Source organism: Acanthochromis polyacanthus, chromosome 1 (assembly GCF_021347895.1).
Source record: "Acanthochromis polyacanthus isolate Apoly-LR-REF ecotype Palm Island chromosome 1, KAUST_Apoly_ChrSc, whole genome shotgun sequence".
Taxonomy (NCBI): domain Eukaryota; kingdom Metazoa; phylum Chordata; class Actinopteri; family Pomacentridae; genus Acanthochromis; species Acanthochromis polyacanthus.
In genome coordinates, this window is record NC_067113.1 from 51,904,168 (window position 1) to 51,923,500 (window position 19,333).

Consider the following 19,333-nt stretch of genomic DNA (forward strand, 5'->3'; position numbering starts at 1 on the left):
TGTTATGCACATTTATAATCAGACTGTGAGAGGTTGAAAGTGTGACGGATAGCTTGATTGAGAGTCGTATGAGGTTTGATCGAGGGTAAAATCTACCAATGCACATGCCTTTCAGTGGAGGGCTCCGTGTTAAAAACACCGATTCTTCCACAACATAAGCTTGATTCATAAAAATACATTTTGTTTCTATTTAGTTTTGTTGCACTTTAAACAGATGCAAAATTTTGAGTGATCATCTCCATAATCGACGCACGTACTGCATGATGCAGCACTGGCATGGAAATCTCAAAGGTAGTAATTAGCTAAAACAAGCAGACCATCAAACTGTGTGCAAAATAACAATTCATCCAGACACAAAACACACTTGTAGCTTATCCATGCTTCAAATCCGTGCAAAGAAATGAGAAAAAAAACCTAACAAACCAACAAAGAATCCCTATAAAATCAGTAACCAGCTCACCCGTCAGCACGACTGGGTTCCAAACACTTAAATCATCTTGCATAAATTAAAGATACACTATAATTGTGACAAATTTAAGCCTCATACCTGAGCTATCTGGTCTAACTTAACCTCCTCACAGGGAAAGACATTCATCATAGTTCAGACCAGATCAATAGGAATGAACTGCGCTGCTGAAAAGATCAATAGCCATGTGTTGTAGAGCTAAAAGAGGATGGGACATGACAACACTGACAAAAGGTCTGATACCAATTCTAGTCCTCTTCATTTGGATGGACACTTATACAGATCAACTGTAATGGATTCAGAACACTTCACATTTCCACGTTCTAGACTTAATTTAAAAGAAATTCGATTTGGTTTCTGACATCAACATGGATACTGCTCTCACTACGTTGAAAATATGTACATGTTAAGGTATGATTTTGCAGAAGATTTCAAGTATGTATAATAATATTCTTCTTGCTGTCATAAAAGGTCAGAATAGTTTAGCAACCCACTCTGTTTGTCCTTCAGGCTTATATTAGTTTGTATGTAAAACACAATCATACAGAGTATGCCCAGATTTTAAGTTAACTTGTAAATTCATGCTGTACTGGTGCCCTCTTGGCCCTGACTCAAGTGGTTTTCAGTTTAGACAAAGAAACTGTCAAGAGCTAAGGAAAGGGGATTTAAAACAGAAGCTTAATCGCTGATAAAAAGGCTAAAAAGAGATTTTTGGGGCTGCTAAAGAGGCGAGAATAAGACTTCTCCTGGGTGCCGAGATTGAGCCGGTGGAAGAGAAAGAGACAGAACGAGTTGGATTCTGGTCTCTGTCTAGAATACTAAGTATCAGGTAATAATAACTGCCTAAATGGCAGAGCTGGCACTAATCAGTGCACTAATCCACCTGAGAGGACAAAAATCCACGTGTGTCAGTGATTGCAGGACCATTTACTATACATGTACACACAATGTAGATGCTTGTATGCACACACCCTCTCACACAAGGAACGAACATGCACACAGCATGGCAACATATGTTGATACACTGCATAAAGTGTCTTCATGTAACCTGGTGTCCAGATACATAAAGTGGTGCACAGACACACAAAAAAGAAACCACCCTCCTTCCCTCCTTGCTTTACCAGTCAGAGAACAGTGTAATTTGTGTGATTACCGACTATGTGGTCTCAAATTGTGATGTCCTGCTGTTGTCCCAACTGACTTCGAGAGTAAAGAAAGACGTTTTTGATCAATGTCGGCCATTTAAGTAAAGCTTAGTCACTGCATGAACAGCGTTGTGCAGCTACACGAACCTGGTACAGTGTATGACCTCTCTGTGCAATCAGGTATTTAACGGCTCTGGAATAAAACAGAGTTTTTGTTTATTTACATCCCATTTACTCTTCTAGCTTTCCACTGGGTTTTTAGCTCATCTAGTGCAAAGCAAAATGCTGGTGGGGGGTGTCAAAGACAAATTAAGTCATTACTGCTAATGCATTGCAGCGATATGGAGGAGATAGAAGCAGTACCCCAACATAGGCTCAGCTCAATTTAGAGAAAAAGCTTCGCATTTTTAATGAATAAAACAAATAGCTCCCTGCACTGACGGTTTCTTTCTCTTATCTGCTGCTGAGCAGGAGGGCCGACATGGGGAGAAACCCCACCATGGACAATATTACCATTCTGCAGAGCTGGTGAAAATGAGACTTCTGCCGTGCAGCTTGCGCACATGGAGAGTAAAGAGGCTGGGAAGCTGTTTTTGAGTTTAGTCCTCATATATAGAACACAACAGATGTACTGATAAGACAACCAGAACTTTCAGTTTCTGTGGTGGACATGTTTAAGTAAAAAAAATTAAATCTGCCCACCAACTCCTTTAACCGTGTATTCAGACAAGGCTAATCTTAGAGGTAGGCATATAAAGTCATACAAAGTGGAAAGACATAATTACATTAAGAAGTGCAACCTATCACTTAACCTATTACAAGAGGAAACACTCTGCAGTTCAGAAACGAAAGTGTATCCCTGGGCTGTATAACTCTACCTAATCAACATGTAGAGACAAGAGGAAAAGGAAGAAAGTAACACAAAGAAGTATATTCTCAGCAGTTCTGACATCAGTCAGAATGAGTGCAACAAACACACACTCCCACACAAACTGCTGGTCTGTCCTTTGCCAGCAATATTACAGTTAATATTAAAGTCAGTCAAAATTGAGGCAAAAATGTGCTTTGCTTTCTTTCTGAACACACCATGAAGCTGGCATGTTGGTCAACTTGTGTAAAAATAAATGCGCTTTGTGTGTCAGACATTTTTTTGGTCTTGTGTCGACACTCTGTTAGTTGCCCCACTACCTTTAGAGAGAGCTAGTGATGGCGTTTCCTCACTTTTTCCCCAGTCTTTGTTAGCAATAGCTTCTCATGAGACAGTAAAGAGAGTGGTATTCATTTTCTTATTTCACTCATTTAGCAAAGGAACAGCAATGTGAAATCAGTGCAGCTCCTCAAACATAAAACTTTCTATGATCAGTTTAAATTTTGTAGTTGTTTAAAAGGCGCAAGATGCAAGATTTTGAACATAAATCTTCATCTTCTTTTCCTTTAGGCTTTTCCCTTCAGGGGTCGCCACAGCGAATCAATTGCCTCCATCTAACCCTGTCTGCTGCATCCTCTTCTCTCACACAAACTACCTTCATGTCGTCTTTAACCACATGCATGAACCTCCTCTTTGGTCTTCCTCTAGGCTTCCTGCCTGGCAGTGGGAAACTCAGCATCCTTCTACCAATATTTTGAACATAAATATAGAAGCAAACAACTATTTCCGAGGTAAAGATATTGTGAAATAATGGTGAATTTGTAAGAAAACGAAATCATGTCCTGTCAATCCCTGTCTGTGTGTTGTAATCTGAGTTTTTCTCTTCTGTTTTAGCAGGCAGCCTGTTCACTTGTGCATGTAAGTGCATGTGAGTCCTTCCCTTTGAAACTGTTGGCCCGACCTGTACTGGTCATGATCTCCCACACTGTAACGAAGAAGTAAATTAGCAGTCCAGTGTTCAGCCAGAATCCCCCAAAACCAAAGAATGCAAAAATAAAGCATTTTATTTCAGTCATTGTAAATATGTATTTCATTTTAGGTCTATGTGGAGTCGACTGCTGTTCTAAGGCTCTGCTGTTTCTGTGCATCTGTTTCCACACTCTGGTTTGCTTCAGTTCAAGCAGACCATGGAAACAGACACACGTGAAGTTGAATAGACATGAGCTAATAGAAGAAACAAGTCAGATCAACAATTTATTAAAGCCATTTAAAGTATTCTACAGTGATAGTGTGAGCTAATGGTTGTGGCTAGATTGTTTTTCATTGGATCTCAGTTTATAAATAAAAATGAAAAGAGTGGTGAAGTTTGGTCAATGTGCATTTTTGTTTTAGTCTGAGATTCAAGAGATGTTCTAGTGGCTTCCAGTGGTTCTGACATTTGAACAAAGAACCTTTAAATTTCCTCTCTTGCAACCCGCTGGAACTATACGGTATATAAACAGCTTAGCCAATTTCAAACTTGCCATGTTCATGGCTAAATGAAATAAAAAGTCTGTCCTAATTCCGATTTTTACACAAGGTTACAACAGAAAAATAAAAGCACCTTTTAATATAATCCACTAAAAAATACTATTACTGATATCAACACCTCAGTGACTTTGTTTTAACAGAACAGCTCCCTACGAGCCGACTCTTCACTAGTTATATTCAGGTATTAAATATTTTAGTTTGCAGAAAGTTCCAGCTGCAAGTTTTTTTTTTCCTTTTATGAATGGCTGTGCCACCCTGTTGTTGTGAAATCACCATTCCTTGAAAAGACTCCCCGTTAAATCCCTGTGAATCCCATCATGCGGCTAAAACAGCAAACAGTGTCAGACACAATAATTTAACACTGCAGCACACTGTCATGTCTTCACTGCGGATTATTCTGTCTCCACTTTCACAACAGAGCCGCGGCGACGACACTGATCGCTTCATAGTGAGGCAGAGAAAGAAGTCCCACAACTTAAAACATCCCTTTTGCTACAATTCAAGAAAGTGCAGCTATCGTATTTTAACATTTCTAACGCTGACTAACTAGAGGCAGGAAAATACTTTTAGCTCGAGTCCTCAGAAATACAAAGACAGAGGGCATGAGATTAAGAAAGAGAGGGAGACTGGGGTGACAGGCAAAGGGAGAGATGAAGCTCGCAAGTTAGAGGCAGAGACAGTGATAGAGAGATAGAAGCCATTACTGTTTTTTTAATGCTCTTTCTCCTGTATTTCCTCCTTTCACAGTGCTGTGGAACTTTGCTATGAGATGGCAATTGCTGCTGTGATTGTCCTCCATGGGAGAGCAGAAAAATCCAATTTCATCGATATACAAGGCGAAAAGAAAGACAGAAAAAAAAGAGAAGAAAAATCCCTTCTGAAAAAAATGAAATTGAGGCACGGAGGGGGAAAAAAGACCACTCAAAAAAAGAGAAAATGCTGAAAAAGGAGTGGTATAGAGACAGATGTGGTGGGAAGGGAGGGCTGCAAGAAGACATAGAAGGGAGAAAAAAAAGAAAAAGAAACATTGGCAAGTTGATTGTTAAATATGAGATTGTTTTACAGCGAGGCAGGTATTGAGTGAAAATGTAATAAATATATAGATATTGTTTTCAGGGGCTATTTGGTAGCTGTGGCCCCAATGAGCGGCAGCAGCGGAGGCAGCAGGCTGAGCTGTCTGGGAGCCTGGTGATGGCCTGTCACTGGAAGCCTCTCTGATGAATGGCCATGTTGGATTGGAACAGACATGTAATATATATCAGACTTATATTCTCTCTATCCCTCTCTCTTTTGGGTTCTTCTACCTCTTTCGGCCGGTGTACAAGATGCTGGGGGAATCCTGAGGTGAGGGAGGAACCGAGAGCAGACGGAGGGAGTGGGAAAAAGTTGACGGGAGATAATATTTAGCTAGCAAAGTGGAATCTAATTTCTTACTAGAAAAAAAAAAGGGGTTTGCAACCAAAAAGCATTTGGGCTTTGATAGCTACAGTGAGCACATAATGGTCAGAAAAATGTGCACTGCTCTCACTGCCCAGCAATAAAATATCATCCCTCGCAACTGGTCATCTATGTGATGTGATTGAGTCTGAGCAGCTTATTTTTCTTTTTCTTCCCTGAAGTTCTACAAGTTTGCTTTCTGTTTGGTAATCAAAGTTTACCTGAGTTTAACTCCCACACTTCTGGCAGGAGCTACACAGCATGGAGATATTTATTTTTTTTAAAAATGGAAATAAGAACAAATGCCCTACTGTTCAGAAGTAACACAATTAGTGAGAGTTGATGTAATTTGAAATAATTTGACATTTAATTGACATTTACTTCTGTTGTGTATTATAAATTGACAAAAGCAGCCATTTTTTTCCTATTTATCCAGCTGGAACTAAAGTATATTTGGTGTCCTTTCTTGTCTAAGTCTAAGCAGATTGCATGCACAGTCAATACATGCATATAACCATATAATTCATTGCAGACAGATTAATTTGTGTGAATATTGATGCAGATTTTATCACAGAAAAACATCGATTAGCACGAGAACAATGAAATAAAGTTCCTAATTTACAGCATACAGTAATAATTTCACCTGGATATGGATATTATGCATATGTTGCCCAACTATACATGTTTGCAAATGCTTATCATTTATTTAGCTGTTATCTATATCTCCCTTTAAATGTGCTCACTGTATATCTCTATGCAATTCCTTCATCTGGGCTGAACACTATTAAGCAAGCAGAAATTGCAGTGAGCACACAGGACAAGAACACACCAAAAGCGATTTTGGCTTATGATGGGTGAGGAGCACAGGGAATGAAGAGAGGCTACACTTAGTGCCAAATGGGGCACTGCGGCCAGAACAAGACAAAGGAGCGTTATTAACACAACCCAAACAAACGGCACCCCCTATGGAGTCCCAAGCCGCTTGACACACAGCAAGACAACATGCAATATGCCCGCCATTGATCCTCAGTTACACACAGGAGCGCAAGATCACACACCATCGCACAAAAACGCACACGCTATTGCTCCTTCTGTTGTGTATCGTCTCCACAGGCCATAAATCCTGATTAAATCATTCGCAAATTGAAATGATGTGCTTTCTGTGCAAATTTTTGTGGACAAGGTGGTTTGGAAACTAATTTATCATTTTATTCCTCTGCATGAATCAATAATTGAATCAGTGTTAACATTGTTCATTTTTTCCAGACGCTTCCTGCGAGTCACACTCCCTGTTTCTTACACTCGCCTTCCCTTTGTATCCGTCACAGATGGATCGTAGTGGTCTTTCAACCTTTTCTTTCACCATACTCTCTTCTTCTTTATCATTCAGTGACATTAATCTTTTTACCCACTCCTCCGTCTCTTTCTTTTACTTTCGTATTTTTCTTGTTCTCCCATAAATGTCACAGTATCATCATTTCTTGAGATATCTTTAATCTCTTTAATTTCCAACTTGTCTCCAGGTGTCCACTTCTGTCTTTTCTGGAGTTGAATCTCCAGTTTCTGTTTTTTCCTTGAGCTTCAAAACAGTATCTCTTCCCGTACTGTCTGTTCATTCCTCTCTGTCCTCTCTCACACTTGCAATCTTCTGTTTTTCTCTGAGGTGTGAAGGTGATTTGTTGACACTTTGATCTAAGGAATATTGACCAGGGGCCAACATGGCTGATGGATGGCCAGTGCCTGGAGTCGATAATGCCTGTGTTAGTTGGGACTCATCGCTTCTACCATCTGCACTCACTTTTGGCCTCATACTAGGTGATACAGTAGAGCTACAATGTCCAGTGACGTAATACTACAATAGAAGTTGGGTAAAAGAGAGAAATTTGACATACATCTCATATTATTTCTACTCTCTTGGTTCTCTACTGTCGTAGTCTCTCTTCTCTTTTCTTCATTCACCGATTTACTTGCACATTCACTGGTGCTTTACCAAACAAAACACAAAAAAACCCACATTTGCAATCTTTTTTCTTTATACTAGAGATCACCTAGTGTATTACAGACACTAATAAATTTAAATGATAAAGACTGTAGTAGTAAATTATTACAACTGCCTGGTTTGTTTGATCACTAAAGTATTAAACAAGTTAAAAAAAGGAAAAAGTATAGTTTGTTTAGAGCATTTTGCTATGATGTTATGTGCACATGCTCTTTTAGGAAACACAAATAAAACACAGAATATTTTAGTCAACAAATCACATTTGAGCAATTTGCATAAAGACTAAAGCATTTTACAATTCTTGTGATCATGTGAGGCTACCAGAAAAACAATGTGTGAGTGTTTCCTTCTTCCAAAATATCTTCACAACAGTGTGAAATTTCCATTTAGCTTCCACTACAGAGGGCATTTGACTTTTTGCACCCTCCAAAGGGGAGAAAACTCCTTCCCAGCATGAAGGTGTCATTTTAAGCACATTAAATAGCATTATATCCTTCCTGAGATACACTTATGATTTGAGAGCCACATGAAGGCCTCCTTTTTAAACACACTTTAACAGGGCATCCCCTGCCTTGCAGGCATCTCTCACTGGGAGCAGCATGGAGCTGCCATTTGAAGTGTGCTAAGCATGGTGGCTGACCCTTGTCCCAATCCGTGGGACGCTGGTTTGACAGGGAACATCAGGGTAGTGTCATTTTCAGGGACAGAAGGACACACACAGGGATGAATCAGATTTAACCCTTTATCCTTCAGGCAAAGGAATTGAGGGTGAAATTTAAAGAAAAAAAAGAAAGCCGGAGGGCCAAAAAGTGGCAGCGAGACAATTACAGGGAGGCATTGAACAAGAGAGAGTGAAGGACAGCAATACACAACACACTGGGGAATGCTTGCAGAGTTTAAGTTGAAGGATAATAACAAAAACAGTGGGGCAGTGGGATGAAGAGAGAGAATAAATGTGTCTTTGCTTTAGCTGGGCCCAGTGGTGACCGAGCCCACTGCGTATGACGGCTGAACGGTGCGTGTGAACGTGTGCCTCGATGCGTACGCTGATGTGTGCATTTCTTTGTGCACTGATGTCAATAATTACAGTATTCAATAATACAAGCATTCTATAAAACCTTAAGCCTGGGACAAACAGCCTTGCACTGTGATGTATTGTTGTTTAAAATAGCAAACATGAAGTCCTGTCTATGTTTTTGGTTGGTTTTTGGCTTTTAAAATGTTCTCGTACCTGCATGTCCAATGGTAAGCTCAACCTCCAGTCATGTGGGCATGATTTACGTTATACAGTTAGCAGATTTGCAGAGAAAAACAAATCTAAAAAATCATCTAAGTTTGTTTTTCAAGAACTCAGATCGCATAAAGGTTCTAAAAGCTGTAAATACATCATTATTGTAATCAGATATCATCACTTGATTTCTGCAGTGACCAGCAGAGTCTGGTTTGTGAGTTACCGTACACATTTACATTAATTAAATCCATTTTTCAGGTTGGTGGATGCCGCAAACTGTGTCTTACCCTCTCTTCGAGCCGGGCCACCTGTTCTCTGTAGAAAGCATCCTGCTTCCTTAGATCTGCTTCCCTAGCCTCCAGCTGCTTGGCCTAAACACACACAAATAAAATAGACACGCACACACACACATCCAGCACACACACGCATACACAGAAGGGAAGAAAAACCATTAGTTATGTGCTCAGTGGACCGTTGCCAATTTTAACAGCGATCACAATAACAAACACACTCAAGAATACATACACGTCACAGGGACCCATCATGAGAGTTTAGACAAGTGTGTATAAAGAAGAGACACTTTTATAATACAACACAGACACATGACCTGTGTTTACTGCTATGTACATATACATCAGACTGTGGAAAAAAACCTCATGGACATTGTGCTGTCACTCGTGAACAGTGGATTCAAATAGAATTAAGGCGCCTTCACTGTCTGCACAGTTTAGTGTGCTGTAAATTTAATTTAAAATGGGTAACACTGTCACTTTGCCCATCAATCTACATTCAATAACACACAATGACAAAGCGAAAACATGTTTTAAAGGCTTTTACAAATTTGGCGAAAATCAAAAGCTGAAATCTCTTCTTTACAAAGTACTCCGACCCATTAATGTGCACTCGAAACTGGGATCAGGTGCTTTCTGTTTGCTTTAATTATCCTTGAGATGTGTCTATAACTTTTATGGAGCTCCCCTGTGCCAAACTGAATTGACTGAGCACACACTAGAAAGTCACACACACACCTGTGTATGAGGTCCCAGGATTCACACTGCAAATCAGGACAAAACCCACGCCATTAAATCCAAGGAATTCTCTATAGACTTCTACTTGTAGCTGTGGCAAGGAATGATCAGGGAAAAGGTAGAAAACATTTTTCTCAGGCTTCGACTGTTCCCAGAAGCACAGTGCCCTCAATAATCAGAAGTCTGGAACCACGAAGGCTCTTTATAAAGCTGGCCGTCCAGAAAAACTGAGCAACAGAGCAAGAAGAGCCTTGGTTAGGGAGGAAACCATGGACTCACTGGTCATTCTAACAGAGCTGCAGAAGTCCTCTGGAGAGATGTGAGAACTTGGAAGAAGCACAACCATCTAGGCAGCACTTCATCAATCCGGCCTTTATGGTTAAATGGCTAAATGGAAGCTGCTCTGAGGCACATGACAGCCTCCTTCGAGTGAGCCATATAGCACTTTAAAGATTTTGTGGATGGATAGGACACAATTTAACTGAGGAGGTCTGAATTAAAAGTATTGTATCTGTCAAACACCATTCACTATTAATCACCACCTAAAACCACCCCTATGGTGAAGCATGGTGGTGGCATCATCATGCTGTGGGTCAAAGCTCAGACTCAATTACTCATTTGACTCTGGTGGAGAGACCCAAAGATGGAAATTCACAGCTGCTTCCCATATAGTCTGGTGGAGGTTGAGAGAATGAGATAACGTGTCCAGGATTAGTTGTCCAAAGCATGTAGGGACTTACCCACAAAGACCTGACTGTTATTGCTGCAAGGGGACTTCTACAAAATTCAGAATGAAGGGTCTGACTACATGTGTAAATGAGAGATTTTGGTTTGGGGTTTATAATACATTTCCAGAAATCTTAAATCACAGATTCATTTTGTCATTACAGGTTACTGAATGTAGACGGATGGACAACAATGGCTCTGTTATCCATTTAAGATAAAATTTCCCAAAAAATTATCTGCAAAAAGTACATATACCAGGATACAGATAATTTCTGCATTTATGGGCATACATGCTCATTTTGTTTAATGTGGAGACAATACACCTGTGAGTCCATTTGCATGGGATTGGTCACGCTTTGGCAGGTACTCTATGCGTTTCTTTGTCCTCTTGTGTTCAGTCTTCAGCCAAACTGCTATCAGGCCAAGGAGATAAAATCAGTCCTCAGGGCGAACAAGCGTCCTGGTCAGGCATATATATTTACCCAGCCTACCTTTTTCCACTGTCCTCCCCTCTACTGTGACCTTCACTAAACGAACGGCTGGCTCTATGTGATATACAGGACGGATAAGATCTGATATATCAGCTCTAAGACGGGTAAAAAAAATACACAATCACACTGGGATTGAGGGCCAGTGACTCAAATCAAACTAGTATTGTGGATTAAATTTTGATTAATCACTATAGTAACGACAGCCCACCTATTTGGACAATCTATTTTTAGTTGTGAACTTATTCCTCACCATGACCTTGTCAAATCATAGATATATATTGATTACTATAGATGATAACAGTAATTAATTAGGTTGTACTGACAAGCTGGATTGGGTATTCAGTTTCGATGTGAGGAAGACAAAATATCACGTTTTTCGCTTTTGAAAAAGTGAATAAAGAGTATATAAACGAAACACAAATGGAAGCAAGACACAGACTTATGCTACTGCAAACAGCGATGAATTTTAATGCCCCAAGCAGAGCATTTTGCTACAAAGTACTTGGAACAAGAGGACTTTAAACGCAGATCTTCAAAATATGAAGCCTCTAAAATGCCTGGTGGAAAGAAAAATGTAACATGTCAAAGAAGCTGAAAGTAAAAAGAAACTCTTGACTCCTTTATGCAGAAGGAGTGAGTGAGAACTGTGGCTTCTAGGAAGAAGTAAAGAACTCTAGACTTACCTTGCGTCCAATCTCCTGCATAAGAGAAGCATTCAAATAGAAAAACAAGAGAGAGGGAAAAGGAGAAGAAGTGTAAAGAGGCACTGATTCATCCATGAACTTCTTCAAAGTGACATTTGGAGAGGTTTAGTATTCAGAGTCTCGGGGTGACTGGGTACCACACTGTTCTGCTTGAATACTCACACTTCATCCTTTCAGTCTCCTTCCTCACAAGCATATACACACCATACATACTTCATACGACCATGAAGCATGTACACACGTGGACAAAATTGTTGGTACCCCTCAGTTAAAGAAGGAAAAACCCACAATTCTCACTGAAATCACTTGAAACTCACAAAAGTAACAATAAATAAAAAATTATTGAAAATTAAATAATCAAAAACAGCCATTACTTTTGAATTGTTGATTAACATAATTATTTAAAAAAACAAACTAATGAAACAGGCCTGGACAAAAATGATGGTACCTCTATAAAAGATTGAAAACTATTTGACCAGAGTGACATGATTAACTCAGGTGTGTCATTTAATTGACATCACAGGTGTTTCCAAACTCATAATCAGTCAGTCTGCCTATTTAAAGGGAGACAAGAAGTCACCCTGCTGTTTGGTGAAAAGGTGTGTACCACACTGAACATGGACAACAGAAAGCGAAGGAGAGAATTGTCCCAGGACATCCGAAAAAAAATTATAGACAAACATCTTAAAGGTAAAGGCTATAAGACCATCTCTAAACAGCTTGAAGTTCCTGTGACAACAGTGGCTCATATTATTCAGAAGTTCAAGACCCACGGGACAGTAGCCAACCTCCCTGGACGTGGCCGCAAGAGGAAAATTGATGACAAATTGAAGAGACGGATCGTTGGAATTGTATCCAAAGAGCCCAGAGCAACCTCCAAAGAAATTAAAGGTGAACTCCAAGGCCAAGGTACATCAGTGTCAGATCGCACCATTCGTCGTTGTTTGAGCCAAAGTGGACTTCATGGGAGACGACCAAGGAGGACACCACTGCTGAAAAAAACTCATAAAAAAGCCAGACTGGAATTTGCAAAAATGCATGTTGACAAGCCACAAAGCTTCTGGGAGAATGTCCTTTGGACAGATGAGACCAAACTGGAGCTTTTTGGTAAGGCACATCAACTCTATGTTCATAGACTCAAAAACCAAGCATACGAAGAAAAGAACACTGTCCCTACGGTGAAACATGGAGGAGGCTCAGTAATGTTTTGGGGCTGCTTTGCTGCATCTGGCACAGGGTGTCTTGAAAGTGTGCAAGGTACGATGAAATCTGAAGACTATCAAGGCATTCTGGAGAGAAATGTGCTGCCTAGTGTCAGAAAGCTTGGTCTCAGTCGCAGGTCATGGGTCTTCCAACAGGACAACCATCCAAAACACACAGCCAAAAACACCCAAGAATGGCAGAGAGAAAAGCGTTGGACTATTCTAAAGTGGCCTTCTATGAGCCCAGATCTGAATCCCATTGAACATATGTGGAAGGAGCTGAAACATGCCATTTGGAGAAGACACCCATCAAACCTGAGACAACTGGAGCTGTTTGCTCATGAGGAGTGGGCCAAAATACCTGTTGACAGCTGCAGAACGCTCATTGACAAATACAGAAATCGTTTAATTGCAGTGATTGCCTCAAAAGGTTGTGCAACAAAATATTAAGTTATGGGTACCATCATTTTTGTCCAGCCCTATTTCATTAGTTTGTTTTTTTAAATAATTATGTTAATCAACAATTCAAAAGTGATGGCTGATTTTGATTATTTAATTTTCAGTAAATTTTTATTTATTGTTACTTTTGTGAGTTTCAAGTGATTTCAGTGAGAATTGTGGGTTTTTCCTTCTTTAACTGAGGGGTACCAACAATTTTGTCCACGTGTGTATGTATGCACAATGCGAGGTTGCATATGCTATTTTCAAACTAAAAAAAACACACATATGCACAACAGTACTACAGAGGACTTTCATCCTATGAGGAAAACAGCTACATAGGCAGAACCTTGAGGCATTTCTTTAAATAATACAGAAAGAGGCAAGTACGAAGAGAATACAATGCATTGAGGGAAAAAATTGCCTGACCCCATCCAATCTCGACTACACTGATAACCAGCTGTCTTTGGCTACTCAACACACTGCAGGCAAAGACGCATGCTCTATGCATTGTGATGAGGAGTGGTGAGGAGTCTCGGAGAGCGGCTGTCCTCGCATGAGATGAGTGGGGCAAGTTTCAAAGTCAAGAGGATGCTTCAAGCTCGTCTACCGCACACACAAGATAGAAACCTTGCAGCACAGGCAAACACCTGCAGGCCAGGGCTGGAAAATTAAGATGGTGGGCGATCTTAATCTGGCATTTGACCTGCTTTTCACAGGATCGTACAGATTGCGTTACAAGATAAATAAATAACAGCGCTGTCCAAATTTTCCCACTCCACATGAACTAAGCAAAAGCGAGATTGGTTGTGACACAATCAGGGCGAAGCTCACTGAACGCACTAAGCACCTTGGAAGTGGAACTTAATTTGTAAACAGAAGACAGCCTGATGGAAGAAAAATAGCAGCGGATGGATCAACAACCTAAATATCAACCAGGACACAGAGATGTATGAGTGGGTCTTTACCCTTAGAATGTAGTGACAGGCTTTAAATAATCACATGAGTTTGATTATTCAAGTGAGGAGGATTCTGCCCCCCCAAAAATCTAAATAATATGACTTTGTGGCCAGATTGCCAACTTCTATTACATACACGTAGCAGAAGGTAAAGAAAACCCCAAAGCACACCATTTATCACATTTCTAAAATACTCAGCAATGCAACACCATGGTCAAGTTGTGACTTTCAGCACAACCCAACATTAGCAAGCCTTATTGCTGCGGTGAGACAATTGTCTCCATTGTGTCTCCTTACAAGTCTAAAGTGCTTTTTGGTGGCCAGTGTTACAGAAAAGCTAAAACTGCCTGCACTTCATGATGAGAAGGGAGTTGAACCTAAGCTTAAATGACAGTGCTGGGTGAATGTACCCTGAAGCACAGGTTTAAAAGCACGCCCTAAGTACACTAGAAGAAGAACTATTATGACCTTTAAACGTGTTATCGATTCCAAGCCTGCAATCATGGACTCTGGGATAGATTGGCAAAGTTTTCGAGAGACTGGATTACACTGGTCACAGTGCCAAAAAACTGTCTCCCACCAACAGCTCAATTTAGGATGAAGAGACGAGGGATGATGGGATAGCGGGGATGCGCGGAGGAGAGGATTGGCAGGGGGGTTGTGTACTGTCACGAGTGTGTCCAAACTCAATGTTACGCTGGTAGGTGGTGACTAAAGACTCGAGCTTTGCAGAGAAAAGACAAAACATGCACAGAGACGCCAAGACACAAACAATGGCTCAGACGCTGATCTGTAACGCACCAATCATCACATGCGCACACTCGCACCAGCCTGAGCAGCTGTACCCACAGAGAGCGGGCGGAGAGATAAATGTGCGCTGAAGGCGAGACTAAAGGGGTCATTAAAACAGGAGAGGTTGTGACAGAAATGTGTGCCCAGGGATTTTCTTTTTTTATTCACTTTCACGCGTATCTATGTGTACGTTCATGTGTTCAATTTCCATGCGAGCAGGTTGGCCCTCCTCATTGACGACACACACAGGGCCCAGACACACACACACAATATGTCAGAATTACTTCTGACTGATTAATCCCATTCACCAGACTCTAAAGATAATCTAATCATACTAAAGGCCAAACAATAGGACAGACTTCAACACTGCCCGTACACCTTTTGTTCCCCTAATGAAGAGGCGGTCGCGGGTGGAGGGGGGAGGAGAGCTCGGATGAGGGCTGGAGGAGGAAGAGAAGGGCAGAATTAGATGACAAAATGGAAGTGAACTTGAGAGTAAAAAAAGAACAGCGATAAGAGACAAGAGGAAGAGGACAATAAAAGGTTATTTATCAATGGAGGTGTCAAGAATGGAGAACGGGCTGGTAGATGGGGTCTGGGCCAAGTGTGGGTTTATAAACTTGAGAAAGTTAAAGTCAGAAAAAGAAGCAACTAAATCAAAAAAAGGAAAGGGAGCATCTGGTGCTTCAAGCGTCAAGGTGTGAAATCTGGATTTTTCCCCGAGAATCACTGCTATGATGAGCACAAAATGGACTGTCTGGATCATATAAACAAAACTCCAGGGGATGATGTATGTGTTCATTAGGTCATTCTAATTCAGGATTACTCTGTCTAATTTTCCTGTGCAGCAACCCTTGACACAGAAAATGTTAAAAAATCCAAGTAAAAACACTGACACTTACGACAACGCTCTCCCACTGGGTGCACACGCTACTAATTGTAGCCAAGGAAACCGCATTGACATCAACGGCAAACTTTTACGGAACTCTTCCTTTATCTATCTCCCTATTAAGTACAGTAGCACAATGGCAGAGGGTGACAGGCGGTTGAAAGTGAGACCGTGGTGGTCAGATTAAACGAATCGTTTAGGCGAGGTGAACGCCTCTGTGAATATCAATTAGCCAGCCGCTGAATAATTAAGGACAACCATGTTTTTTAATTAGCTGACTGCCGCAGTTTGAGCTGGGCGCAGGGGTGGAAAAGGAGGAGGAGGAGGGGAGGAGCAGAAAGAGAGGAGGATGGAAGAGGGATGAGAACAGGTGGATTTTGCTGCGTCAGCCCCCCACCTCCTCTCCCGCCCACCTACCCACCCACCCACCGCCTGTTCTCTCGCCGAATTGCTCCCATATAGTCTATTTTCTTTCACACCTGCTTTTTCATTTAAAGTGTTCTCTGACACTTGCTTTTTTTTTTTTCCTTTTAAAGCATTCCAGGGAACTGAAACAAAAATAACTTATCTGCAGCATTCGGAAAGCTTAGGGCAACCGTGTGTGTGTATATATATATGTACGGTATATATGCTGTGTGTGACAATGTAGGAGTCTCTGTGTTACAATAAAGACATCATGTTCACATGTTTATCATCACATCTGAATATTTTCCAGTGTAGGAATTGCCAAGTCATTGTAAACCCTAAAGTCATCGTAAAAACCCACAAAAAATAAAGGCTGCAGTACTTACACCAGCGAAATGAACACGTATATGAGTCTATTTTAATCTCAACTACACACCTGTAAAATTTTATGACTGCATCTTGCACAGTTGTGATGCTATCGCGTTGGAAAGAAAATCATATAAACCCTTGCCAAAGTACACAAAACTACCTCTGTGGTTGCTCCCACTGTACTAGGGGTCTCCAGGACCACATTTTGCCATAATGATAGACACACACACAGGCACTAACTAGGTGAAAACAATACAAGCTACACTATTGCCGCTGGTAATAAAGTGACTTTTCCTTTTTTTCTTTTAGAGGGGTGAAAGTGTAGAACCACCCAGAGTCCTCTAATGTATATCTTGTTAAGACTTCGTTATAAAATGCAAACACTTCAGGGGGACAGTCAACCCCTGGGGTGACCTGCTAATTTAAATCAAAGGATCTTTATTATATAATATGATTTCAGGCAGAATTCAATTTGTAACAGGTTCACAATACTAGATGTTAGCAGCACAAATTTAATCTCAAAGAAAAAATCTCATTGCTTAAGAAAAACAAAATCTGATTATGGCTATTAGCAATTATGTACATATTACATTTTTCATTTCACACCTCGATGATGGAGACCTGTGTATTGTAATATAATGAGACGACTGTTTGACTGTATGCGCTACATGCCTATAAATCACACTAGATGAAAATAATCTTGCGAGATGCCATGATCGATAGAGCACAAATCAAATCTCATCACATTAACTAACAGCACCTCATCCATAACCTTGGTCTCTTTTGTCTTTCCGCTGCCACCACCAGCTCGGCCCTGATTCACCCCTGTCACGAGTAGCATCATAATCAATGCTCCCTCACACCATCCAAGTGAGTGTTGCAGCACTGTGGGTCAGAGCTGCTCACCAGGGCCCATCTATCACAGGCTTGTGCGACAGGGCCCCGTGACAAACTAATACTGAAGCCGCGAGCGTCGAGTCCTGTATGCTCCGACAGGCAGGGAGGGGGTGGGGGTCAAAGGGCAGCACAATGTGACTGTGCTCTGGTGTTAATTAGCACCGTGGAGGTGTAGGTGGCATGTGGGAGGTTAGAGACGGATGCAAGGAGGGATGGGGAAGTTCATGGGGTAGAGAAGATGAAAGGGAAGGCGGCGAGATGGGTTAATGTGTGGATGGAATATGGATGGCAAGTCAGTTGGAAGGAGAATTGTTTTTTTTTTGTCCACAGTTGTTGGGAGAACAATTCAGGCTTAAATGGTTGACGAAAAACAGTAGACAACTGAATACATACAAGCCCTGCACGCTCAAAACCATTTCAGACACACATCCTTCCCACAAATCTCAGCCTGTCCTGTAACTGCCACTAAAATCACCTTTAAAAGCTATCACTGGGAGATCAAATCTAAGTGATGGAGTGTAAAATGATATCACCCAACACAGACCTTACTGGCACTATTCGATTTACCCTTAACGTCACTAATAAAACATAGGTCGAGGTAGCGGCGGCTGTAAAACTCCATTGGAAACCATTTACTTTGGCTGGTTAATTAGCATCACGGGGATTTACGGAGCTCCAGTAATACTTAAGTTCATGACTAGCTATTAGTCTCCACGGGATACGGTAAGGTTATGGGCGATGTAATCGTGTCAGATATGTACCATATCTGACACGATTAATACATTGGACATGGACTGATAACACCGAACAAAAGACAAACACAGTTACACACTTACTCACACACATATAGATGGTTTAGATGAGGATGAACAATCCAACAAGCGTGTATTTTGAAGCTTACTGACCCCTTTAATATAAGGTGTTATTAGCTTGTGGCCAGAAAGCATCATATCCAGTTGTTGTCTTTTGATCATGAAAACTACTGTCAAAATAATCTTTGTTGACTGATGGTAAGACCAGTAACACAAAATACATACAGCTCAGTAAGTTGACTTTTTCAGTTTTTCTCTGCATGTGGTCAGCCCACATGGGGAGAAAGCGTAGAAGTCTGACTTGCAACAAAGGCCGCCCACTGATTTCTAATCAAGTTGCATGCGTCTTCAGCTGCTGGGGCACAAAGACGCCTCAAAATAAACTTGACAGTATGGCATTCTGGTCAAATCAAAACCACAGCAGAGGTATCATTCATTTTCCATACACCATTTTGTCCTCCCCGACTGGGCATGCAGTACATCCAGTGACACCTGCTTATACTGTGGAAATGCACAAAAAACAATCCAGAGTATTTGCCAACAGTGTGCAGATCCTGTGCGCCAGGTGTTTGTTGGCATACAATATGAAACTGTGTCAATATGGCAGATTATCAAAACTGTCCAGTGAATTAATTACTTGTCAGTACCGACGTAAACGGGCTTTCATTTGTTTGCACCTGTTTTTTTTTGGACAATTCCTGTACTAGCACACATATCCAGACATGTCATTACATGGACACTTGTACACCTTCAGAAACTTTGATAACTTGACTTGTCTTAAGCTTAGCCATAGAAGAAAAACAGAGTAGAGCCACAGGCTGCAGACAGAATTACTCTCCCTGGGGATCTTTTAGCACAGTGAGTAATGACACAATGACCTGCTGGGTCAAAGGGCTGACCTGCCAAGGAAAAGGGCTGAGGGACTCGGACAGGGACCAAAGGCCA

General features: G+C 41.0%; 1 protein-coding gene across 1 annotated transcript in view; it reads right to left on the reverse strand.

Annotated features, from left to right (window-relative positions):
* Positions 1-19,333, reverse strand: part of chchd3a (coiled-coil-helix-coiled-coil-helix domain containing 3a) — an 86,859-nt gene that overhangs the window by 22,235 nt on the left and 45,291 nt on the right. Inside the window, 2 exon segments of the mRNA XM_022195670.2 lie at positions 8,964-9,047; positions 11,605-11,619. Of these exon segments, the coding sequence (XP_022051362.2) occupies positions 8,964-9,047; positions 11,605-11,619 (99 nt within the window).